General features: G+C 31.8%; 2 protein-coding genes across 3 annotated transcripts in view; one reads left to right on the forward strand and one right to left on the reverse strand.

Moving 5' to 3' along the window:
• The window catches only part of LOC127702125 (nuclear pore complex protein Nup93-like), a 44014-nt gene extending 27637 nt beyond the window's left edge, over positions 1–16377 (reverse strand). The window contains exons 1-14 of the mRNA XM_052206209.1: positions 16295–16377; positions 13818–14020; positions 13318–13435; positions 11513–11575; positions 10541–10669; positions 10168–10242; positions 9737–9829; positions 9125–9264; positions 8492–8621; positions 7946–8043; positions 7581–7640; positions 6998–7075; positions 5161–5339; positions 834–1025 (exon numbers count right to left, since the gene is read on the reverse strand). Coding sequence (XP_052062169.1) covers positions 834–1025; positions 5161–5339; positions 6998–7075; positions 7581–7640; positions 7946–8043; positions 8492–8621; positions 9125–9264; positions 9737–9829; positions 10168–10242; positions 10541–10669; positions 11513–11575; positions 13318–13435; positions 13818–14005 — 1543 coding nt within the window. The 5' untranslated portion in view covers positions 14006–14020; positions 16295–16377. The remainder of the gene's footprint in view (positions 1–833; positions 1026–5160; positions 5340–6997; positions 7076–7580; positions 7641–7945; positions 8044–8491; positions 8622–9124; positions 9265–9736; positions 9830–10167; positions 10243–10540; positions 10670–11512; positions 11576–13317; positions 13436–13817; positions 14021–16294) is intronic.
• A 79-nt stretch (positions 16378–16456) lies between these two features.
• Positions 16457–20401, forward strand: part of LOC127702136 (tRNA-dihydrouridine(20) synthase [NAD(P)+]-like) — a 28343-nt gene continuing 24398 nt past the window's right edge. Inside the window, exons 1-2 of one of the 2 annotated variants that reach the window (XM_052206232.1) lie at positions 16457–16573; positions 19234–19362. In XM_052206232.1, coding sequence (XP_052062192.1) covers positions 19246–19362 — 117 coding nt within the window. In that variant the 5' untranslated portion in view covers positions 16457–16573; positions 19234–19245. Of the gene's footprint in view, positions 16574–18432; positions 18451–19233; positions 19363–20401 lie in introns of those variants that run through there. The other variant, XM_052206233.1, reaches the window with a different exon arrangement.

A 20401-nucleotide genomic window follows, 5' to 3' on the forward strand; every position in this document is an offset into this window, starting at 1 on the left:
GTCCTCATTAACTACAAAGTTTCATGAAATTCTATTGTGTGGTTTAAGAGGAGTTGCGATGACAAAGTGTTGCAGTAGTATATTTCCGGCAAAATTCTAAGTTCAAAGGGCATAACTCCTAGAAAACAAGAATGTGTCCATAGAACATGGATGCCCAACTCGCACTATCATTTTCTATGTTCAGTGGACCGTGAAATTGGGGTCAAAACTCTAATTTGGCATTAAAATGAGAAAGATCATATCATAGGGAACATTTGTACTAAGTTTCAAGTTGATTGGAGTTAACTTCATCAAAAACTACCATCACCAAAAAACTTTAACCTGAAACAGGACAGACAGACTTACTGACGGTCGGATGGACAGACAAATGAATGGACCCACAGACCGAAAAACATAATGCCCATAAATGGGGCATAAAAAATTGAATCATAATTTCCTGTTGATATGCACATGTACATAGTATATATGCACATGTACATAGTATGCCCTTATTATCTACAAATATTCATGAAATTCTATTGTGTGGTTTCAGAGGAGTTCAGATGACAAGAACAGGACTGATGGACTGACGGACAGATAGAGGGTCGGACGGGTCAAAAACATTATACCCCACGCAACGAAGTTGCTTGGGGTATGATAACATGTTTGATTCATACTTGATTTGATTGAGGAAGTAACATCATGTTTGATTCATACTTGATTTAACTGAGGAAGTAATAACATGTTTGATTCATACTTGATTTGATTGAGGAAGTAATAACATGTTTGATTCATGCTTGATTTGATTGAGGAAGTAATAACATTTTAGATTCATACAATAAACCTATACTTACATAGCTGTGCTTGATTTGATTGAGGAAGTAATAACATGTTTGATTCATACAACACTAATGCCACATGAACAGCATGACATAATAACTTGTCTATACGTGAAATAAATTCTATGGCAGCTTCAAACTGAGCTGTCAATATTAGCACTTGAAAATACAAGAATGGCTGTTGATATCCACTGAAATAATTTTCACCTGAAAATAAAAATGCAACATTTAGACAATTACTAGAGAAAAGCAGTTAATAAACTTTTGAAAGGATATACATATACAATTTGGTCTTAAATGAAACTAAAGTAATTTTATTTTACCCCATTTCTTTAAAAATAATAAAAGCTGTATGCAGATGAAACTTATAAGATTAAAACAACAACTGAAATCTCAAAATACTTATTTAATCCTGCTACATTTGATGAACCTGTTCCAAGCCAGAAGCCAGCAACCTTGTCAGTCTTTAGTTATATCTTAATACTTTTTTTCCTGTAGGAATTTTTATGCTGATTGCAGATCTTTTGTAGTTTTTGTTACATATTTTCACAACTGGGTCAATGTTCGCAATTGTTTCTCCATAGGTGGTAATGGTAATGTTTTCTTCTGTTTCTAAGTCCATATTTTAAAAAAGCTTTTGATTTGGTAGATCATGATATTCTTTGCTTAAAGCTTGAAATTTATGGATTTAGTGAGGCTTCTGTTAGTTTTTTCAAGTCATACCTGAATAACAGAAAACAGCAGGTAAACATTTGTAATGTTTACTCTAAACAACAACATGTAAAATTTGGTGTACCCCAAGGTTCTATACTTGGTCCTCTATTGTTTGTGCTTTTTATAAACGACCTTCCCTTATGCATTGAAAATTGTGAAACAGACCTATATGCTGATGACACCACTCTTCATAAATCAGGGAAAAACATAGAAAATATACATGATGATGTTCAAGAAGATTTATACAGGGTTGAAGAGTGGTGCAAAATGAATAACATGTTCATTAATGCAAACAAAACAAAATGTTTGGTTACTGGAACAAAGCAGAAACTATCAATTCAGACTTATCAACCAAACTTGATAATAAATTCAAAAGTATTACAAAATTCTTCATGTGAAAAATTATTAGGTGTTAAAATTGACAGCACACTTAGCTGGAGAAATCAAATTGACCAAGTTTGTGCTAATATATCATCCAGAATATACCTTCTTTCTAAAATAAAGAAATTTTTAGATATAAATGCAAGGAAAACATATTATAATGGGTATATTCTGCCCCTGATTGACTACTGCTGTATTATTTGGGGTGAATGTAAAAATGAAGGGATAACAAGAATTTTAAAGCTCCAAAAAAGGGCAGCAAGATTAATTCTAGATGCAGATCCTTTATCCCCCTCAGCCCCCTTATTTAAAGAACTTGGGTGGATGACAGTTGACAATAGAATCAAATACCACAAATATTTACTTCTATATAAATGTATGCGTATGGAAGCTCCAATGTACCTAGTTCAAAAGTTTAAACTGAAATCAGATAATAATCCTTACTCCTTGAGAGGTGTCACTCAAGGTAATATGATAGTTCCTAAGCCAAAAGCTGAGCTATTTAAGAAATCTTTTGTTTATTCTGGATCAGTGTTTTGGAATGGACTACCACACAAAATGCGTAAAGCTCAAAACACTTATCATGTTAGTAATATTACATTGAACTAATTGACTGTAAATTAACTATGTGTAAATATCTGTTTTTGATTGTATTGTAATTTATATGTGAGGGCCTCAGGGAAGATTAGTTTATTGTAACTAACTGAGTTTACCCTCTTTAAATAAAGAATTTATTATTATTATTATTATTATATCGTTAACTTGGATATGTATGATGGCTCGTTTTGAAGCTGAGACATTTTCACATATGTGGTTAAATTTTCGGGGTACGAAGTGAGATTACTTTTTCTGTAAATTAGCAAACCCCGAAAATCCTTTCGTGATGCGGCTCCTCGTGGTAAAAAATCCTTTTTTTAACACAATAAGTTCTTTGAAAATTTAATACTTTGAACACATTTAATAGCTCCATAGTTTTTACACATTTATTCTATGTTCCCCTACTTTCTAAATCAACACAAATGGTTAACCTCAGTCACTTGTTTATCATAGAAACGTGTCAAATATCACTACACAGAGATTTTTTGTTTACACACAACTTTTGAGTCCCTCATTTTGAGGCTCTTTAGGGTTATTGACCCAACTATGGATGCTTTTGACATACTGTATGGTCAGTTCTGTATTATTGAAGATCATACTGTATACCAACTTATTCTTGTGAGCGATTTATTTTCACAACTTTCTAGATAAAAAAAACAACATGGATTGAAAATGTAAACTTGAATAATCTCTTATATAAATTCATCAAGAAAATTTGAAAATCGCAAAATTAAATCACCATGAAGTTGGCTAGAAAGGCTTAACATGAAATATAGTATCTGGTAAAATAAGTTGTTATACAGTACGTTGACCTCTAGATATTTTGGTATCATTGCAGTGTTCTCCCCAGGCCCTTAAAGGACCGCGGGCCCGCGATGTATAATTTTTTACCGTGGTGGTATCGTTCTTACCGCGATGTATAATTTTTCTCCGTGGTGCTAAAATTTTCAGTTAAAAAATCGTAAACGACTTGTTAAATCTTTTCCGTGCGGTATAAAATTCCAGGTGAAATTTGACCAGTTCAAACCAGTTCAACACAGATTGTTTACACCACGTGATGGATTTACCTTATGAGGTTAACCTTGTTGATTGGATTTAATCAATGTGATTAACACTTGTAACATGATTCTTTTGTGTTTTAATTAAGAGTTCATAACTTTATGATCACAGATAGGTATTTTCATGATTTTATGGCTTCACACTCCACCCAAACAGTGTCTTGACCCGATAGGTACATTTTTTGTACATCATAATAGTGGCTTATTACGTATAATGGACAGCTAAACATTTCCCAATTCTTATATAATAGTATTATATGTCTCTGATTAAACCATGGCCAATATTATCTTTAATTATGACATAGTTATTGCATGATAGTCGGGTTTCAAACTGTAGTATCTGTCTGTACATATCACATGACCCAGTTAGTTCACGTAGAATATTCAAGTTTATTTACAATTAATTGCAATCTATTATATTTTATAAATAAAATGCATGACTGTACCTTCAAACTGGATATCTATATCCATAATTAATGAATAACAGAAGTAATCTTGCAAATTTTATCCATAAGCACATGTTAAATCTATTTATATCTACTTCCTGTCATTTAAGCGGGAAAATAGGGAGACTTAGTTGTTGACATTGAATATGGTTACTTATGGATCTATAGACCAAAGATAAATTTATAGTTTTAGGAATTCTTTTTGAATGGTTCATGACAAATTAAGATTTTGATTTTAGGGCAGTATTAAGTCTGTATCTATGTTTGATTATCACCAAAGACAAGAAAGGTTAATATTTACATGAAATCTATGGCAAAATGTTCTAAAATTTATGAAAAATTTCTTTTTATTAAAATCTAAGATAGAAACTGGTTCAAATAATAAAACAATATTTGCAATTGTTCTTGTTAATTTTATATCTTCTTATGACAGGAATCCTTTCACATACAACAACTTTTTTTCTAGAAACTAGAAAGTTTTTTAAATTGAACATTTTTGTTCTCTTTTGAATGATATTTTATTTTTATTGATTTTGGATTTTATAAAAGATTTAATTACTTTAAATTCAGATGAATATTTTATTATGAATCATAATTTATTTATTTTAAAAAATATTAAAGTATACAAACTGTTTTTTGATTTACTTCTTTTTTACAAATAATTTTCTGAATCAATGTCTACATAACACAGTACCAAAGTGTTAAAACAAAACAAGAGACATAAAAACTACAGTAACTAGAGCTAAGCGACGCGACACAACTAATTGCATGAAATATTTCACCAAGAAGTCCACACGCGTTACCCTGGTGCTATCCAAAAACCCTGGGGAGAACACTGCATTGGGTTGTTGTCTCATTGATGTATACTCCACATCTCCTTTTATTCATATATTATAAAAATGATAAAATTCATTAATTTGTGTTTAGAATTAAACTATAATTTACATGTTCCAGAATTAAATGCATCAGGGGCATGGGAGGCACTAACCATCCATGAAATAAAAATTTTCATTTTACTTGTAATTCTAACAAAATTCTGAGAATGCACCCACCCATATTTAATCAATTTTAGTGCCTCCCATCCCCTCCATCTAATAAATTCTAGAACAGCCCTCACATGAGTCATGGTAAAAATAGATAACATACCAAATTCTTCATACAATAAACATTGTAATTTTTTTAATGTAAAATTTTCTTGATTATGTTGGTCGTCATTATCTGTTTGTACTTGTCGTAGTTTTAACCATAAATAATCATCTATTTTATCGGCAATTTCTGGATGATTCTCATCTGGATCACAGTGACCTATTACACAATAGACAGCTCTGGAAAGAAAATTAACTACAGTAAAGAATAAATAACACAAAATTTTCAACTTGAACGTAAAATGCCTCTTTATATACTTTTATTCCAAATCATATATTTTTACAACTGTGTTTTTTTCTGAAAGCAGAATATCTGAAATAACAACATATAAGTCTATGTCAAGTTTAATTAAAACAAGAGTGTGAAATGTCTCGCCTACTATACCGACCATTGATTTTATGTTAATAGTCCTACATATAAAGTTTTACTACAAGTATCACATTAACATTTACGATCTTAGAAAATGAGGTCAAGGTCAGATAAACCAAGGCGGAAATACATGTACACCTTTAATACAATCATTCCATACACAGAATATAGATGACCTATTGCTTATAGTATAAAAGAGACAGACCAAAGCAAGGAAATTCTATATTGACCAATCAACCATGAAAATGAAGTCAAGGTCAGATGAACCCTGCCAGACAGACATGTACTCCTTAAAATCATTCCATGCATCAAATATAGATGACCTATTGCTTATAGTTTCTAAGAAACAAAGTTAACAAGGAAAACTGAACATTGACCAATGAACCATGAAAGTGAGGTGAAGGTCAGATGATACCTGCCAGACAGACATATACACCTTACAATTATTCCATACACCAAATATAGTTGAGCTATTGCTTAAAGTTTAAGAAAAACAGACCAAAACACAAAAACTTAACATAAGCAATGAACCATGAAAATGAGGTCAAGGTCAAATAAAACCTGCCAGACTGACATGTACATCGTAAAATATTTCCATACGCCATATATAGTTGACCTACTGCATACAGTATTAGAAAAACAGACCAAAGCACAAAAATTTAACATTTAGCAATGAACTGTGAAAATGAGGTCAAGGTCAAATAAAACCTGCCAGACTGACATGTACATCATAAAATATTTCCATACACCAAATATAGTTGACCTACTGCATACAGTTTTAGAAAAACAGACCAAAACACAAAAACTAAACTATTACCACTGAACCATGAAAATGAGGTCAAGGTCAGATGACACCTGCCAGTTGGACATGTACACCTTATATAGTAGACCTATTGCTTATAGTATCTGATACATGGACTTGACCACAAAAAACTTAACCTTGCTCACTGATCCATGAAATGAGGTCGAGGTCAGATGAAAACTGTCTGACAGGCATGAGGACCTTGGAAGGTATGTACACCAATTATAGTAGACCTATTGCTTATAGTATCTGAGATATGGACTTGACCACAAAAACTTGTTCACTGATCCATGAAATGAGGTTGAGGTCAAGTGAAAACTGTCTGACAGGCATGAGGACCTTGCAATGTACGCACATACCAAATATAGTTATCCTATTACTCATAATAAGAGAGAAATCAACATTACAAAAAATCTCAACCTTTTTTTTCAAGTAGTCACTGAACCATGAAAATGAGGTCAAGGACAATGGATATATGACAGATGGAAACTGCATATCAAAAGGCATCTATATACAAAGTATGAAGCATCCAGGTCTTCTACCTTCTGAAATATGAAGCTTTTAAGAAGTTAGTTAATGCCGCCGCCATCGCCCCGGATCACTTTCCTTATGTCAAGCTTTCTGCGACAAAAGTCGCAGGCTCAACAAAATAAAACATATACTCACCTTTTAAAAGGATCTGTACCATTTTTTACAATTCTTCTGTACTGTAACTGTATTTTTGTTTCACTACCTGAACTTAATCTGAAAGAAATTTAAGAACAATGTATAGGTAAAACCCGTTATTTAAAAAGAAAGGTTTCAATTAATTTACCATCTTTCATACCAGAAAGATTTTTTTTAATTCAAAAATATTACACACGTGGTTTACAATACTCCACTGGCACACCTAACCAGTGATTGGCTATAAATAACAGTATTTTCTGTCTTACAAGGTTTCCAAAATGACTAAGTTCCTAAGTTTGGAAAAATAAGGAAAAATTGCTCAAAACGATTCTAAAATAAAAGTGCAAAACTTCAACATGCGTGCAATCTTTCTATGAAGTTTCAAGAATCTGGGTTGAAAACTGTAGTAGAAGGAATCAATTACTGAAATTATGAACCCACTTTTCCCTGCCAGCCCATCTACCACCCTATTTCATCATATACTATAAGCTGGTTTAAGACTTTGTCCAACCCTTACCAAGTATCAATTTGAAGGTGACATCATGGAGAACTAATTCCCATATATTTTTAATGCATATTTTACCTGTGATCCTCACTGGAAACATACTCATGCATGAAAGACTTAAAATCTCCAAGATTATGCCTGAAAATAGATTCAATTATACATGTAATAATGACAAAACAAATTTGTTATGTATTTTTGTTGATGTAAACAGTAAAGAATTATGTTAACATTTTCAGAATAATGACAGCTCTTCTAATTCAATGCTAAACATTGCTTCTGTTAACATGCAATGGTTTGATAATAATTTGTTGATTTTCCTAAGGATATACAACAACAAATAATAAAATATACGGGTAAGAGACATATAGACCTTATGTTGCAAAGGAGCATCTCAATTCTAACTATTTATATACATGTACTCGTTAAAACTTTAAAATACCTACCCACATTTATCAACCACTTGTTGTGCTGCCTGCAAATCTCCACAACGTAAACAGTAATAAACCATAGCCCATGTAGGATGCCCATCTACTAAACCATCCTTAAATACACAATGAAACAATGTTGTACATAAATGTGAATAATGTTGTATGAACCAAGTATTCTATCCTTTTAGCTATCTTACCTCTAAATTGAGTATATTTGAAAGCCTGACATTCAGAAAACTTCTGAAAATGCAATATGTATCAAGTATTTTAACCTTTTAGGTATTTTACCTCTTACTGGGATATAATTGGATAGCTGACATTAGGAAAACTTTAGACAATATTGTATGAACTAAGTATCCTAATCCTTTGGGTACCTTACCTCTAAATTGGGTATATTTGGAGGTCTGACATTAGGAAAACTTCTGACAGTGTTATAAGTACCAAGTATTCCAATCTTTTGGGTACCTTACCTCTAAATTGGGTATATTTGGAGGTCTGACATTAAGAAAACTTCTGACAGTGTTATAAGTACCAAGTATTCCAATCTTTTGGGTACCTTACCTCTAAATTGGGTATATTTGGAGGTCTGACATTAAGAAAACTTCTGACGATGTTATAAGTACCAGGTATTCCACCCCTCTGAGCTTGTTGTAGATTGCTGCTAATTGTTATATCAATGTATTTAGCATATCTGCAAGAAAGAAATGTTAAATAAATATCTAATAGATACAATCTTCATAAAATATACTTAAGTAGGTATAAAACATTACATGTATTACAGTCAAAAGGTAGATTTGAAAAAAAGGAATACAGAAATATTAACTGATCACATTAAATAACAGAGGACAGCAGTCAACAGATAATGTCATTTTTACATTTACCTAAAAGAGAAAATCCGAAATATGAGTTCCAAATTCATCTCCAGCCTCCTAAGCTCTAAATAAAAGTAATAATATGTTTATAACAAATTCTTATATGTTCAATCAATTCAAGAATGTATATCTCAGAAGCCAATTTTATTTTTGTATGGATATTTTGTATGTGTTTTGGTATTTTTTGTTATTTTCTTTGTAAAAGATGTTACATTCAATTTTATCCACTTCAAGATGTCTGACCAGATTTATTTTGCTTCATACACTAAATCTTCATACGGTTTACAAGTTTTGTGATATGATCCTTAAATAGAAACATTACGTTTGTTCTAGGTATTCCCTGGCTTTATCTACAAAGGCTGACTGTGTTCTGTAGTCTTGTCTTGTGTCTTTGATACTTTTGGCAGAAATAAGAGGAACTTCTACCATACATTTGACCATCTCCCACAATTCTGTTACTTGCTAAAATTATAATAATATAAATACTATCAATAACCAATATGTCAAGAGAAATTATGCCACTAACAGATAGTGAGTTTTCTCCCATTCAACAGAAATCTCAACTAAACTAGAAGTACCAATGAGCCTGAATTGTTCACCTGGCATTTTTGTATCAAATTGATACAATGCAAAACGAATATTTTCTGGCAAAATATTGTTAAAAGTAACCTTTCAAGAGCAATAACTCCTTTAAGGTGTTTTTTTTTACTTATCATTTTTTATATTCAGTTTCCGCAAACAAAACCCCAGAATGGGATAAAATCATCATTGCATAGATTTATGAACTGCATAAAAAGTAAGTGTTTGATACATCTTAAGTTCAATAGCAAAAATTGAAGATTCTTTTGATTAAAATTTCAATAAAGAATATAATTTATTGATAACATTTGAATAAACTTTGGATCCAATTTTTTTGGAGGAGAGAGCATCATACCTTATCATCAATTGTCCTGGCTACATCTAGGAACATATCTCCAAGATTTGGTCTGATGCTGCCTGCAACAACGTGCTCATTGTAAACATAAACCTAAAAAAAAATCAGTAATTTTGTTCCTATACATATTCAATGGATGCTAAAACAAAGTCACTAGTCATAAACATGTACTTCTATTTTTGTAAAAATATGTTTGTCTAATAAAATACTTATTAGGTAGTTAATCACTTTAAACTTGAAATATCACATTAGAATACCACTTCTGTGACAGTAGTTTGACACTAGCATCAGTTATTTATACAAATGACATCTTGCTTTCGATTTACTAGAACTTGTTAAACTTTGCAATTTACTCACTGAAGAACGGTGGTTTACTTGATGTATTCTGGTTCCTCAAATGATAAAACCACCAAGTACAGCAAATCACTTACCTGTCTGGCATATGCCATTTCTATGTTGTCAAGGTTACTGCGACCTTGTATACTGACAGGCTCGGCTAAAAAGCTCTGTAAAATAATAAACATGGTTTATTTCTTGTTTTGAAAAAAATATGTTTTTTTTAAATATACATGCTCATGTCAGCATTTTCATAAAATCAACTGTGACTTATTTCTTTTATAAACCAGGAATATTCTAAACTTATATGAATTATAAATAATATATCAAGCTGGTCTGATCTGTTCAATGAGTTACGTTTCTGACGACATAATTATCCACTCATAGGTTTTTCCCTATAACATTTGAATAGTATAACTAATATAACTTATATAACTATGATATTAGAACTCTCAATAAGTTAAAAACCTCAGATTCTGGTTGGAAATCTACTGTATCTTGTCCAAGGCCTCTCAAGGAATTTAAAATCTTTTGTTTCTCTCTTTCCCATTCATTCTCCATACATTCCCAATGTCGTCGTTCCACTTCATCAAATGTCTTTAAAAAGAGAACAAATTACATGATTTAAATTCACTATTTGCCTCTACATGAGTAATTGTGTATTTCACTTTCAATCATAGTTATTACTGCTAATCCTTTTTATTAAAATAATAAACACAATAAAAGTGAATTTATTTTTGAATTTTTCATGTAAAACAAAGATATGGAAGTTGCATCACCGAAAATATGCCTGTCAAATCAAGAGCTATTCATTTTTACTTGTGTTGACACCTGACAGTAGAAAATATAGATAAAGTACAAACAATTTACAGTATTATTAACTTTTAAGCAAATGCTATTGATAATTCAGATTTTCAAAATAAAACTTTTTATTTAATTAGGTAAATAAAAGAACTTTTCACAAACAAACATACTCCCAATTACCACACATTATGCATGCATGAAAGTTTCCCCTCTCTTTTTAACAAGACTGGATTAGATGATTAATCTTTATTTGCACATCAATTTCATGCCAGATTAAATGATATTCATTCATATTAAAAATACTTTTAACAGTGTGATGTTCAAAAACATTGATTTACTGCCATTTAATAGTCAGAAGAAAATTCATTTGTAATTTATAATCAACTTGAAACTTTCCGTTCATTTATTTTCTAAAAAATTGAAAGTAAAATATTATTCTTTAAAAAAAAAACAGGTACGAAATTTCATAGTCCATGCAGAAAAACTGATGAAATAGGTTCATTTATGTGAAATTATGTCATGACATCCTGTATGCATTTGGCAGTTTAAAAAAATAATTATCCTGACGTACAATTCCTCAACAAATTACCAAAATTGGGTGAAAATAATTCTGGATCCTTGAACACAAGTACTTACATTTTTTCTAGTCTGTTCTATTACAGCTAATAATGCATTCTCTCTTTCATTTTTCAGAAAACTCTGAATAAAAACACAAAAATTTACTATTATTAAAATTTCTTGCATAAAATTATGTAACCTGACTTTCCTCATCCAAGTTAATATCAAGAGTAAATATGGAACTTGCTGTGAAGCGTCAGAATTTCTTCATTATTTAGTTTGTGAACATTGAGACTACATATTATTTTGTATTGCAGTCATTATTCATAAGAAAGTAGTCATCCTGAACATGCATGAAATATTCCAACTGGACCTTAAGCAACCAACAATCAATAATGAGAAAGCAAAAAAAAGTTTATAGTCTACTGTGGATTCATATTTTTTTGTTGATACCATTTTTTCGTGGATTTCATTGGTACACGGGAACTATAAATCTAAATGTTCAATGAATTACAAATTTTCTATAGGAATGCATGCACTAGACAAAACAAGGAAATCAAATATGTGAGAATGCAAGTTTTCCTCAATTCATGAAAATTGGTAACCACGAAAAAATAAATAGCCTGTCTCATTGAAATTAATGAAAATTAAAATACCTCTTCTCAGACTGACGATACATATATCTTCCATTTTAAAACTGGATAAAGTGATTAAAAATGTGCTCCGCCTAGAGCAGCTGGATACGACCACAGAGGTCGAGCTCTGAACAGTTGGGGCAAGTATGGACACAATATTCCAGCTTGATACAGCTCTGAATTTGGATAGTGATTAAATATTTGACACATTATAGATTTTCCACCCAGAATAAATGTGGTCAGATAACTTAAAAATTTGAAATGGGACATTTATTCTACTTAATAGTCTAATTTTAGACCCTTTGGACCTCAATGTAGACCTATCTAAAAATATCCAATTATCAATATAGTAAAACATGATAAAAACCTCAAACAATTCAAGACTTTAAATCAATCCTCATTGAAATTGGTTAAAAGATTTGTATTTATTTTCAATTGAAGATTTCTTGCTGTTGTGCAATACTTTGCTGTTGTTCAATACTTAGTAAATTTGTTTACAAACTAAATATAATAATTTACACACCCTGTTTGGTGTGTATCTCCTGCCATATCAGTATTATAGATCAGAAATAATTTATGTTAGAACCAGCTTAGCCAGTATTAGAAAAGTCTTGTTTTTTGGCCCCTATTTGGCCTCTAGTTTCAACGATTAAAGCCACAACCCACAAACCGACCCGAACCTTCTGTGTGTGGTATGGAACCTTGTGGTACAATTTCATAGAGATATATTGACTAATACTGAAGTATTAGTCTGGAAACCAGAAAAACCTTGTTCTCCCCCCCCCCCCCCCCCCCTTTTTGCCCCTTATTCCTGAACAGTTTGAGCCATATCCCCCAAAGTCAAACCCAATCTTCCCTATGTGGTATGGAACCTTGTGTTTCAATTTCATAGAGATCCATAAACTAATACTTAAGTAATTGTCCATTAACCAGAAAAACCTTGTTTTCCCCCCTTTTTTTGCCACTAATTCCTGAACGGTTTGAGCCATAACCCCCAAAGTCAATCCCAACCTTCACTTTGTGGTATGGAACCTTGCGGTACAATTTCATAGAGATCCATACACTTATACACAAGTTATTATACTGAAACTAGAAAAATGCCTTTTTTGGCTCCTTTTTCACCCCTTATTCCTAAAGTTGGGACCATAACCCACAAAATCAATCCCAACCTTCCTTTTGTGCTATTGAACCTTGTGGTTAAATTCTAAATTTTTTGCGGTCGTATAAAATATTAGTGTCTTTCTTCACCTGTATATCAGTATCTCTGACAGGTTCCAAAGGTTCAAATGTCTTAGCAGCACTCAATCCCTCTAATTTCTGGGATATCTTTGGGACATCAAAGCCTTTAGTTCCAAGTAGTATTGATCTGAAAAATGAATGCACAAAAAATCAAATTCATTTTATTCATTATTTCAAATGGTTTGAGGTTGGAATTTTTTGTTTTGATTAGTTCTGTATAAATATCATAGCATCAAGTATAATACCAATCTATCAACCATAATTTTTATCCTACTACAATAAATAAGACATATATATTAGTATGATTTGTGTTTTTTTTCGTTATCTAACTAACCCACTTATTTTAATTCTGCTTGAATTTTTTTTAATCACTAATGTCATGATCAACTAAATTTTCAAGTTCTTCACCAAAAACAATAAATATTTTTTGACCTGTTTGAAATGTAAGCATCACTATCATAACTATTAGTTCTTGATTAATATAGATATAATGTATATATGAATATTACGCTTTCACATCAGACGAGTCTTGACTGATAGGAGCAACTTTTGACAACAATCTTTCCCCAGCTTCTAAGATCTGAGCTAAGTTACGTGTGACTCTAGGTAAATCTGTGCCACTTTCCATCTCTGCTGTCAACTGTTCCGCCTGCTGTTGCAGGTCACTGAAATTATCTGATTCAATGTCCATGTTCATCTTTATCTATTTGCCCTAAAATTACAAAAACAAAAAACAACTTGAAAACTTCATGCCAATAAGGGACCCAGTTGTACATTTTTGTGTAAAGCACAAAAACAAATACTTAATACTGATCCAAACAAAATAATAGTTATATATGAACTCATCATAGATACAAGGATTGAAATTTTTTACGTCAGATATGTGTTTCATTCTACAAAAGACTCATCAGTGACGCTCGAATAAAAAAGTTATAAAGTACAAATTTACTAATTTGATTTTTAATAAAAAAAAAAATGTTTTCTTGACATGTACGTATTTCAAATACACATTTACATTGTAACTTAAATATCAAAGTATAACATATCATCAATAAATTACATGACATTGACTGGATAGGATCTAAATAATGACCACTTCACTGAACTATTTTGTTTGAACTATCAAAGGTAGTGATCAACCTTGGAAGAAAAAGATATCTAGTCAGTCCTACAGGGTTTTGATTGCATTTAGTGCAATCTTTACCCAAAAACTAATCTTATTCTAAATTTGATGTCATTTCTTTTTTACAAATTGAAAATATGTTTGAAAGGGCTGTGCTGTACCAAAACTATGTTGCTGGTAAAATTGCCAGACAGGTTTTTGCTGCCACTCTTTTAATTTCGGAGCTAAACTTGCAAATTCCATCAGGAGATTTTGTAGATAGTATTTGATAATGAATGATTGCTGCCATTTTGCTGGAGCTCATTCTTCAAGTCAAGGTACTTTGTACAATTACAATAATGTAACAAAATACTCTTTTAAATACTTTTATTTATGAAAAATCTTCATCCTGGATTCATTTAGTCAATTATAAATCAAGGTGCAAGGTCACGCTTTTGATAAATTTTTTGTATAAAGATCATTTTCAAGATGCTGAACATTGAACACAACCTAGAAAATTACAAAACATATCTTTATCCTATAACTTTTTTAAATGATTTCATGAAAAGTTGCCTACAAAATTATTACTCAATGAAGAAGCTATTTGTATGCAATTTACTAACAAAAAGTCCTTCAATATCCAATTGACAATCACATGGAGTAGTCTGTCTTCACAAATCACGCTTTTTCATGCATACAATAGATGGATGGATTGCTGTTTATCGTCCAGTGGCAAATATTACATGGATATCATGATCAGGACAAGACGAGAACATGGTAATCTAATATGAAAATGAACCTATCTTTGAACTAGACAGACATGTACACAATAAGCTAGATTTTTAACATGCTAGTTCACTAGCTAACAGCCTGCATAAAAACAGCTACAACAGTCAGGGGAATTACTTAAATGACTGATTCAAGTAACATTTTGTGAAGAAATGTTACAAGAAAGAGTTGTCTTTCTTTAATAATCATCTTTTTAAGTACATTGTAGTACAAATAAATCACTAGACTAAGTGATTTAATTTTATTGTAGCTTTAAATATATAATATTAATGATCCTGGATTGCATCAAAGGTATAAACATCGCTACTTAAAAGAAGCAAAAGATCCATTTTTTAAAATTTTTACTATTAATTATTTATAATCTAAACCTGTATATGTAAAATTTTAGTAAAGCTATAAAATAACTTATTCCAGTAATTCTCCCGACTGTACAAGGACACATTATTCAGACACTGAGATAACAGCCTTTGCTCAGACTCCAAAATCCTGCATACCTGATCTAACTCTTAAATGCTGCATTATAAGATAGGATATTTTTATTCCAATTAAAGGGCCAATGAAGAGCAAAGTAATTTAATACAATGACTTTTTGTAATTGACAGAAATAATTTTTACAATCATATAAAATATGAATATAATCAACTAAATTTTAAGATCTGTGGGCACAGCCAGGTCAGAGCCCTAAGCATATGTGTAAAAAACGAAGTAATAAAACAGATTATATATAATATTAACAGGCAAATATTCATAATGGGTTACACATAAACCAAGAACTGACTTCATCCTCTTTCACAGGTACATTTTGTAACACCTGCCTCATGAGTCATATCTAAGATAATTCAGTAATCACCAGGTTGATGGAGTTTTCAAAGACGATGTTAAATTATTTTTAGTGATTGAGCCTTAACTATCTAAAAAAATTCACAAGAAAACAATTCTTCAAAAGATTTACCATTGGAATCAATGGCTATTCATGCTATTGCAACTGATAAACTGTAAAACATTAAAAAGAAAGAGTGGAGGAATACATGTGCTTTCATTCAGTAACTACATTAAGGACAGAATTACATATATATGTTTAAGTGACTGAGTAACCTTTTCATGTGGCAAAGCCTATTCTGACAATCTGTGTTGATGTTCTTGAGCCGGTTCAAAACCGCCAAAGAAAAATAAGATTTTTTTAAATTGAATCATTAAAATGTTTTAATCAATGTAAGTGATCAAAGGAATTAGTCTCAAGCGTCTCATCTACTTTGATTTTTCCAAAATGTCTGCGCCCATAATTTGTCAGGTGTTTCCCAGGATTGCTATATTTTCTGTTTTACTTTCAATTTAGAAAAATATTTTTTAATATATAGTTAAATTAGTTTCTTGGTAAGTATCCACAAGGATTTGTATAGTGATCACTATACAAATCCTTGGTCTCTAGGGGTAAAGTTATGGTTACTAAGATCTGGGAACAGTATGTCAATATGTATGTTCCTGCACAGGAGTTTGAAATCCTAGCAATAAAGGTCGCTTCTCTCTTCGAGAGAAGCTCTACTGTGATAGTCGAGTTTGGCATATTTATACACCTTTATTGCTAGGATTTCAAACTCCTGTGGTTCCTGCTAAGATGTCATGCCTTAGCAGTTCCTTTATAACATTAGTTCAAAATAGAAGAAATAATATGGCATATTGTTTCCTCTGAAAGAAATAATACAGTTTTTGTTCTCAACTGAATAAAGACATAGAATTTTTGTTACAATAGGAACATATATAATATTATAAAGACATTGTTTATTTGATAGAACTATTGTTAGGGGGGAAATAATGAGGATAGATGACTGCTTAACTTCCAGTGGCAAATTAATATGCATACTCAGGACGAGAACATGTTAATGTAATATGAGTATTTAACCTGCTTTGTAAATTGTACTAGACTGACAAGCTGAGCCAGATTTTTAACATGCTAGTTCACAAGGTAACAGTCTGCAGGAAGATATGTCACCAAACCCGGAATCATTATTCTGCCTTCGAGCCAACCAGTCTTTGCTCTTACTCTTTAATGCCGCGTGCATGGAAAAGAAGCAGCAAATACCAATTTTAAAGTCTTTGGTTTGACCTGGCCAGGGTTTGAACCCACGACCTCCTGCACTCGAGGCGAACACGTTACCACGAGACCACTGAGGCAGTTTTGTTAGGAGGAACAAATACATGAATATACATTGACAATATTGCAAAGATACCTCGCATTTCTTAAAACAAAGAAAGCATTAAGATGTTTAAAGCTATGTCATTTATATGACGGATCATTATAAAATGATTTTAAAATGTATTAATTTAAATATAAAGTTTATAAAACGTACAGAATGATTTTTCTTTCCGTTAGAAATCTTAAAATGAGTTACCATGTTCCTGCTAAACATACAGTGGCAGATATTTCCAATTAACAATTTATACAAGAGTAATTGAATGTTGCACTTTCCTGACATGGAGCATCAGATTTGATATCCCCATTCCATTCCAACCAGACATGGCTTTGTTTTTATACACCTCAAACAGCAAAACAGACAGCTCAAGCGGGAGAGCCATATCGATCTACCAGATAAAGATTTTTTAACCAAATACAATACCACTGTGTACGCTCCATTCTCCATAGATCGCAAGTGCTGATTGTTATGATATTATTTTTCCAGATAGATACCATTAAGCTTTACATCTGATCTCCAAATTGGAACCTAAAATTACCTTCACTGCTTAACATGATTAAATAATTAGACTGTAGTTTACAGTAAAGCCCACACAAAATGGTGGCATATTGAACAGCCTGGTCAGCTGTATCATTCTATTTTTATTAGATGATCTAGATGATTAACAAATCTGTATGCTGTTCTCTATTAGTAGAACAGTACAACTTTCCTCTGCAGTAGTATTTTTTGGAGTTTATTTGAACCAAATTTTCAGCCTGCCTGGTCCTTTGATTTAGCTTTTAGCATTGTTATGCCATCATGACTTAAACATTTTTCAAGCCAGTTAAGATCTACAAATATTTAAAATCTTGCCAAAAATTGTTAGTAGACTCTTTGTAAGAGTGACTGCTCTTAAATGATTGTTTTTTTTACCCTTTTTTGTGTTTTGGGCAAAAACAAAAGAAGATAGAGAGAAACTGTAAATTGGAAAAATGATCAGCAATACAAAATCAAATAAAAAGAAATTTTTTATCTGAATTCTATTCTAGTCTACATTGTTGAAGATACACATAGACCTAGGTGAGCCACACAGGCTCTTTAGAGCCTCTATTAATTATTATTATGATAAAATATTTTGAACCATAATACGCTCATATATTATTATATTACTAGTAAATTTATGATTTGAAAGATGCAATTGTCTCAAAGCAATGAATGATGCCAGATAGTGATATGAACATTTTGAAATGTATCAAGGTTAACAGTTACTTAACTTTTTTTGTAGCATCTCAGGAAAAACATTAATTCAAGAAATATAATGTCAAAATGCCAACTAGACAATTTTTCCATTATGCAAAATGTTTATTAAATATTTTCCTCACCTAAGTATTTATTCCAAATTATGTGATGAGCTAAACACATTGAATATACATGAATACATAATTGATTTTATTTTGGTTCATTTACAAAATGTATATGTTTCGGAGTTTTGTGTGACGTCCATTTTTTCTGAACTAGTATACATTATTGATAAGGGGCCTGCTGAAGCCCACCTCTGGGTACGTGATTTTTTCGCTGAGTTGAAGGCCCATTGGTGGCCTTGGGCTGTTTAACTTTTCTGATCTTTGGTCAGGTTGTTGTCTCTTTGACACATTCCCTGTTTCCATTCTCAATTTTATTGATTGATTGTTATATTTGTTTATACCTATTTAGCTTTAATTTGTCAGAGGACCTCAGGGAAGAATCTGTTGTGTGTTAAATATTTTACCCTCTATATAACAAATCAGTACTAACCTACTAACTATTTCAGTCTATTGAATTCACTTTTTTAATTTAAAAATGAACCTATTGATTATTTTTCAGTATTGATAGATAATGACGGAGAAAATAGATTTCCACCACAAAGTGATTTTGGCTCCTATGGTTAGGGTATCTACATTACCACTTAGACTTTTGTCTCTTAGATATGGAGCAGATTTAGTATATTGTGAGGTAAAATTGTTATATAATTATATATCTATGCAGTTTTACCCTGTAACATTCTATATGTACAATGTACCTGTCCAAAGTTAGGAGCCTACATGTAATTCAATGGTTGTCCTTGGTTGCTGTCTGTCATTTTTTGTTTTGTTTATTGTTTTATTATAAATTAGGCCATTGGTTTCTTAGTATAAAGTGTTTTAAATTTTGTCATGTTGAGGCATTATATAGCTAAGCAAACAGTATGGGTTTTGCTCATTGTACTGTCACATATGTGCTTACATTTATATCACTTGGTCTCTGATGGATAGTTGTCTCATTGGCAATAGGCCACCCTTAAAAAATTCTTTGTTTGATGTTGCCTACCCATGCCTTATAGAGTTGGCTAGGTAGGTAGGGATATTTTTTTTTGCCAACAACATAAGTCACATGTTACTAGACAACAAAAAAATGTGTCATAAAATTTTTCAGGTAGGCTGCTTTTTATACGACCGCAAAAATTAAAAATTTTTTGGTCGTATATTGGTATGACGTTGGCGTCATCGTCGTCATCCGGCGTCGTCCGAAGACGCATTGGTTTTCGCACTCTAACTTTAGTTTAAGTGAATGGATCTCCATGAAATTTTACCATAAGGTTCAATACCACGAAAGGAAGGTTGGGATTGATTTTGGGGGTTATGGTACCAACAGTTAAGGAATTAGGGGCCAAAAATAAGCATTTTTGTAACTTTCAGACAATAACTTGTGTGTAAGTGTATGGATCTCTCTGACATTGTACCACAAGGTTCCATATCACAAAGGGAAGGCTGTAATTGATTTTGGGGGTAATTGCCTCAAAATTTTAGGAATAAGGGGCCAAAAAAGGGGCAAAAAACAAGCATTTTTCTAGTTTCATGACAAAAACTTGTGTGTAAGTGTTTGGATATTTCTGAAATTGTACTACAAGGTTTCATATCACAAAGGGAAAGCTGGAATTGAGTTCGGGGGTAATTGCCTGAAACGTTTAGGAATTGGGGGCCAAAAAGGGGCCAAAAATAAGCATTTTTCTAGT

Source organism: Mytilus californianus, unplaced genomic scaffold (genome assembly GCF_021869535.1).
Source record: "Mytilus californianus isolate M0D057914Y unplaced genomic scaffold, xbMytCali1.0.p SCAF_5, whole genome shotgun sequence".
In the NCBI taxonomy this organism is placed as follows: Eukaryota; Metazoa; Mollusca; class Bivalvia; order Mytilida; family Mytilidae; genus Mytilus; species Mytilus californianus.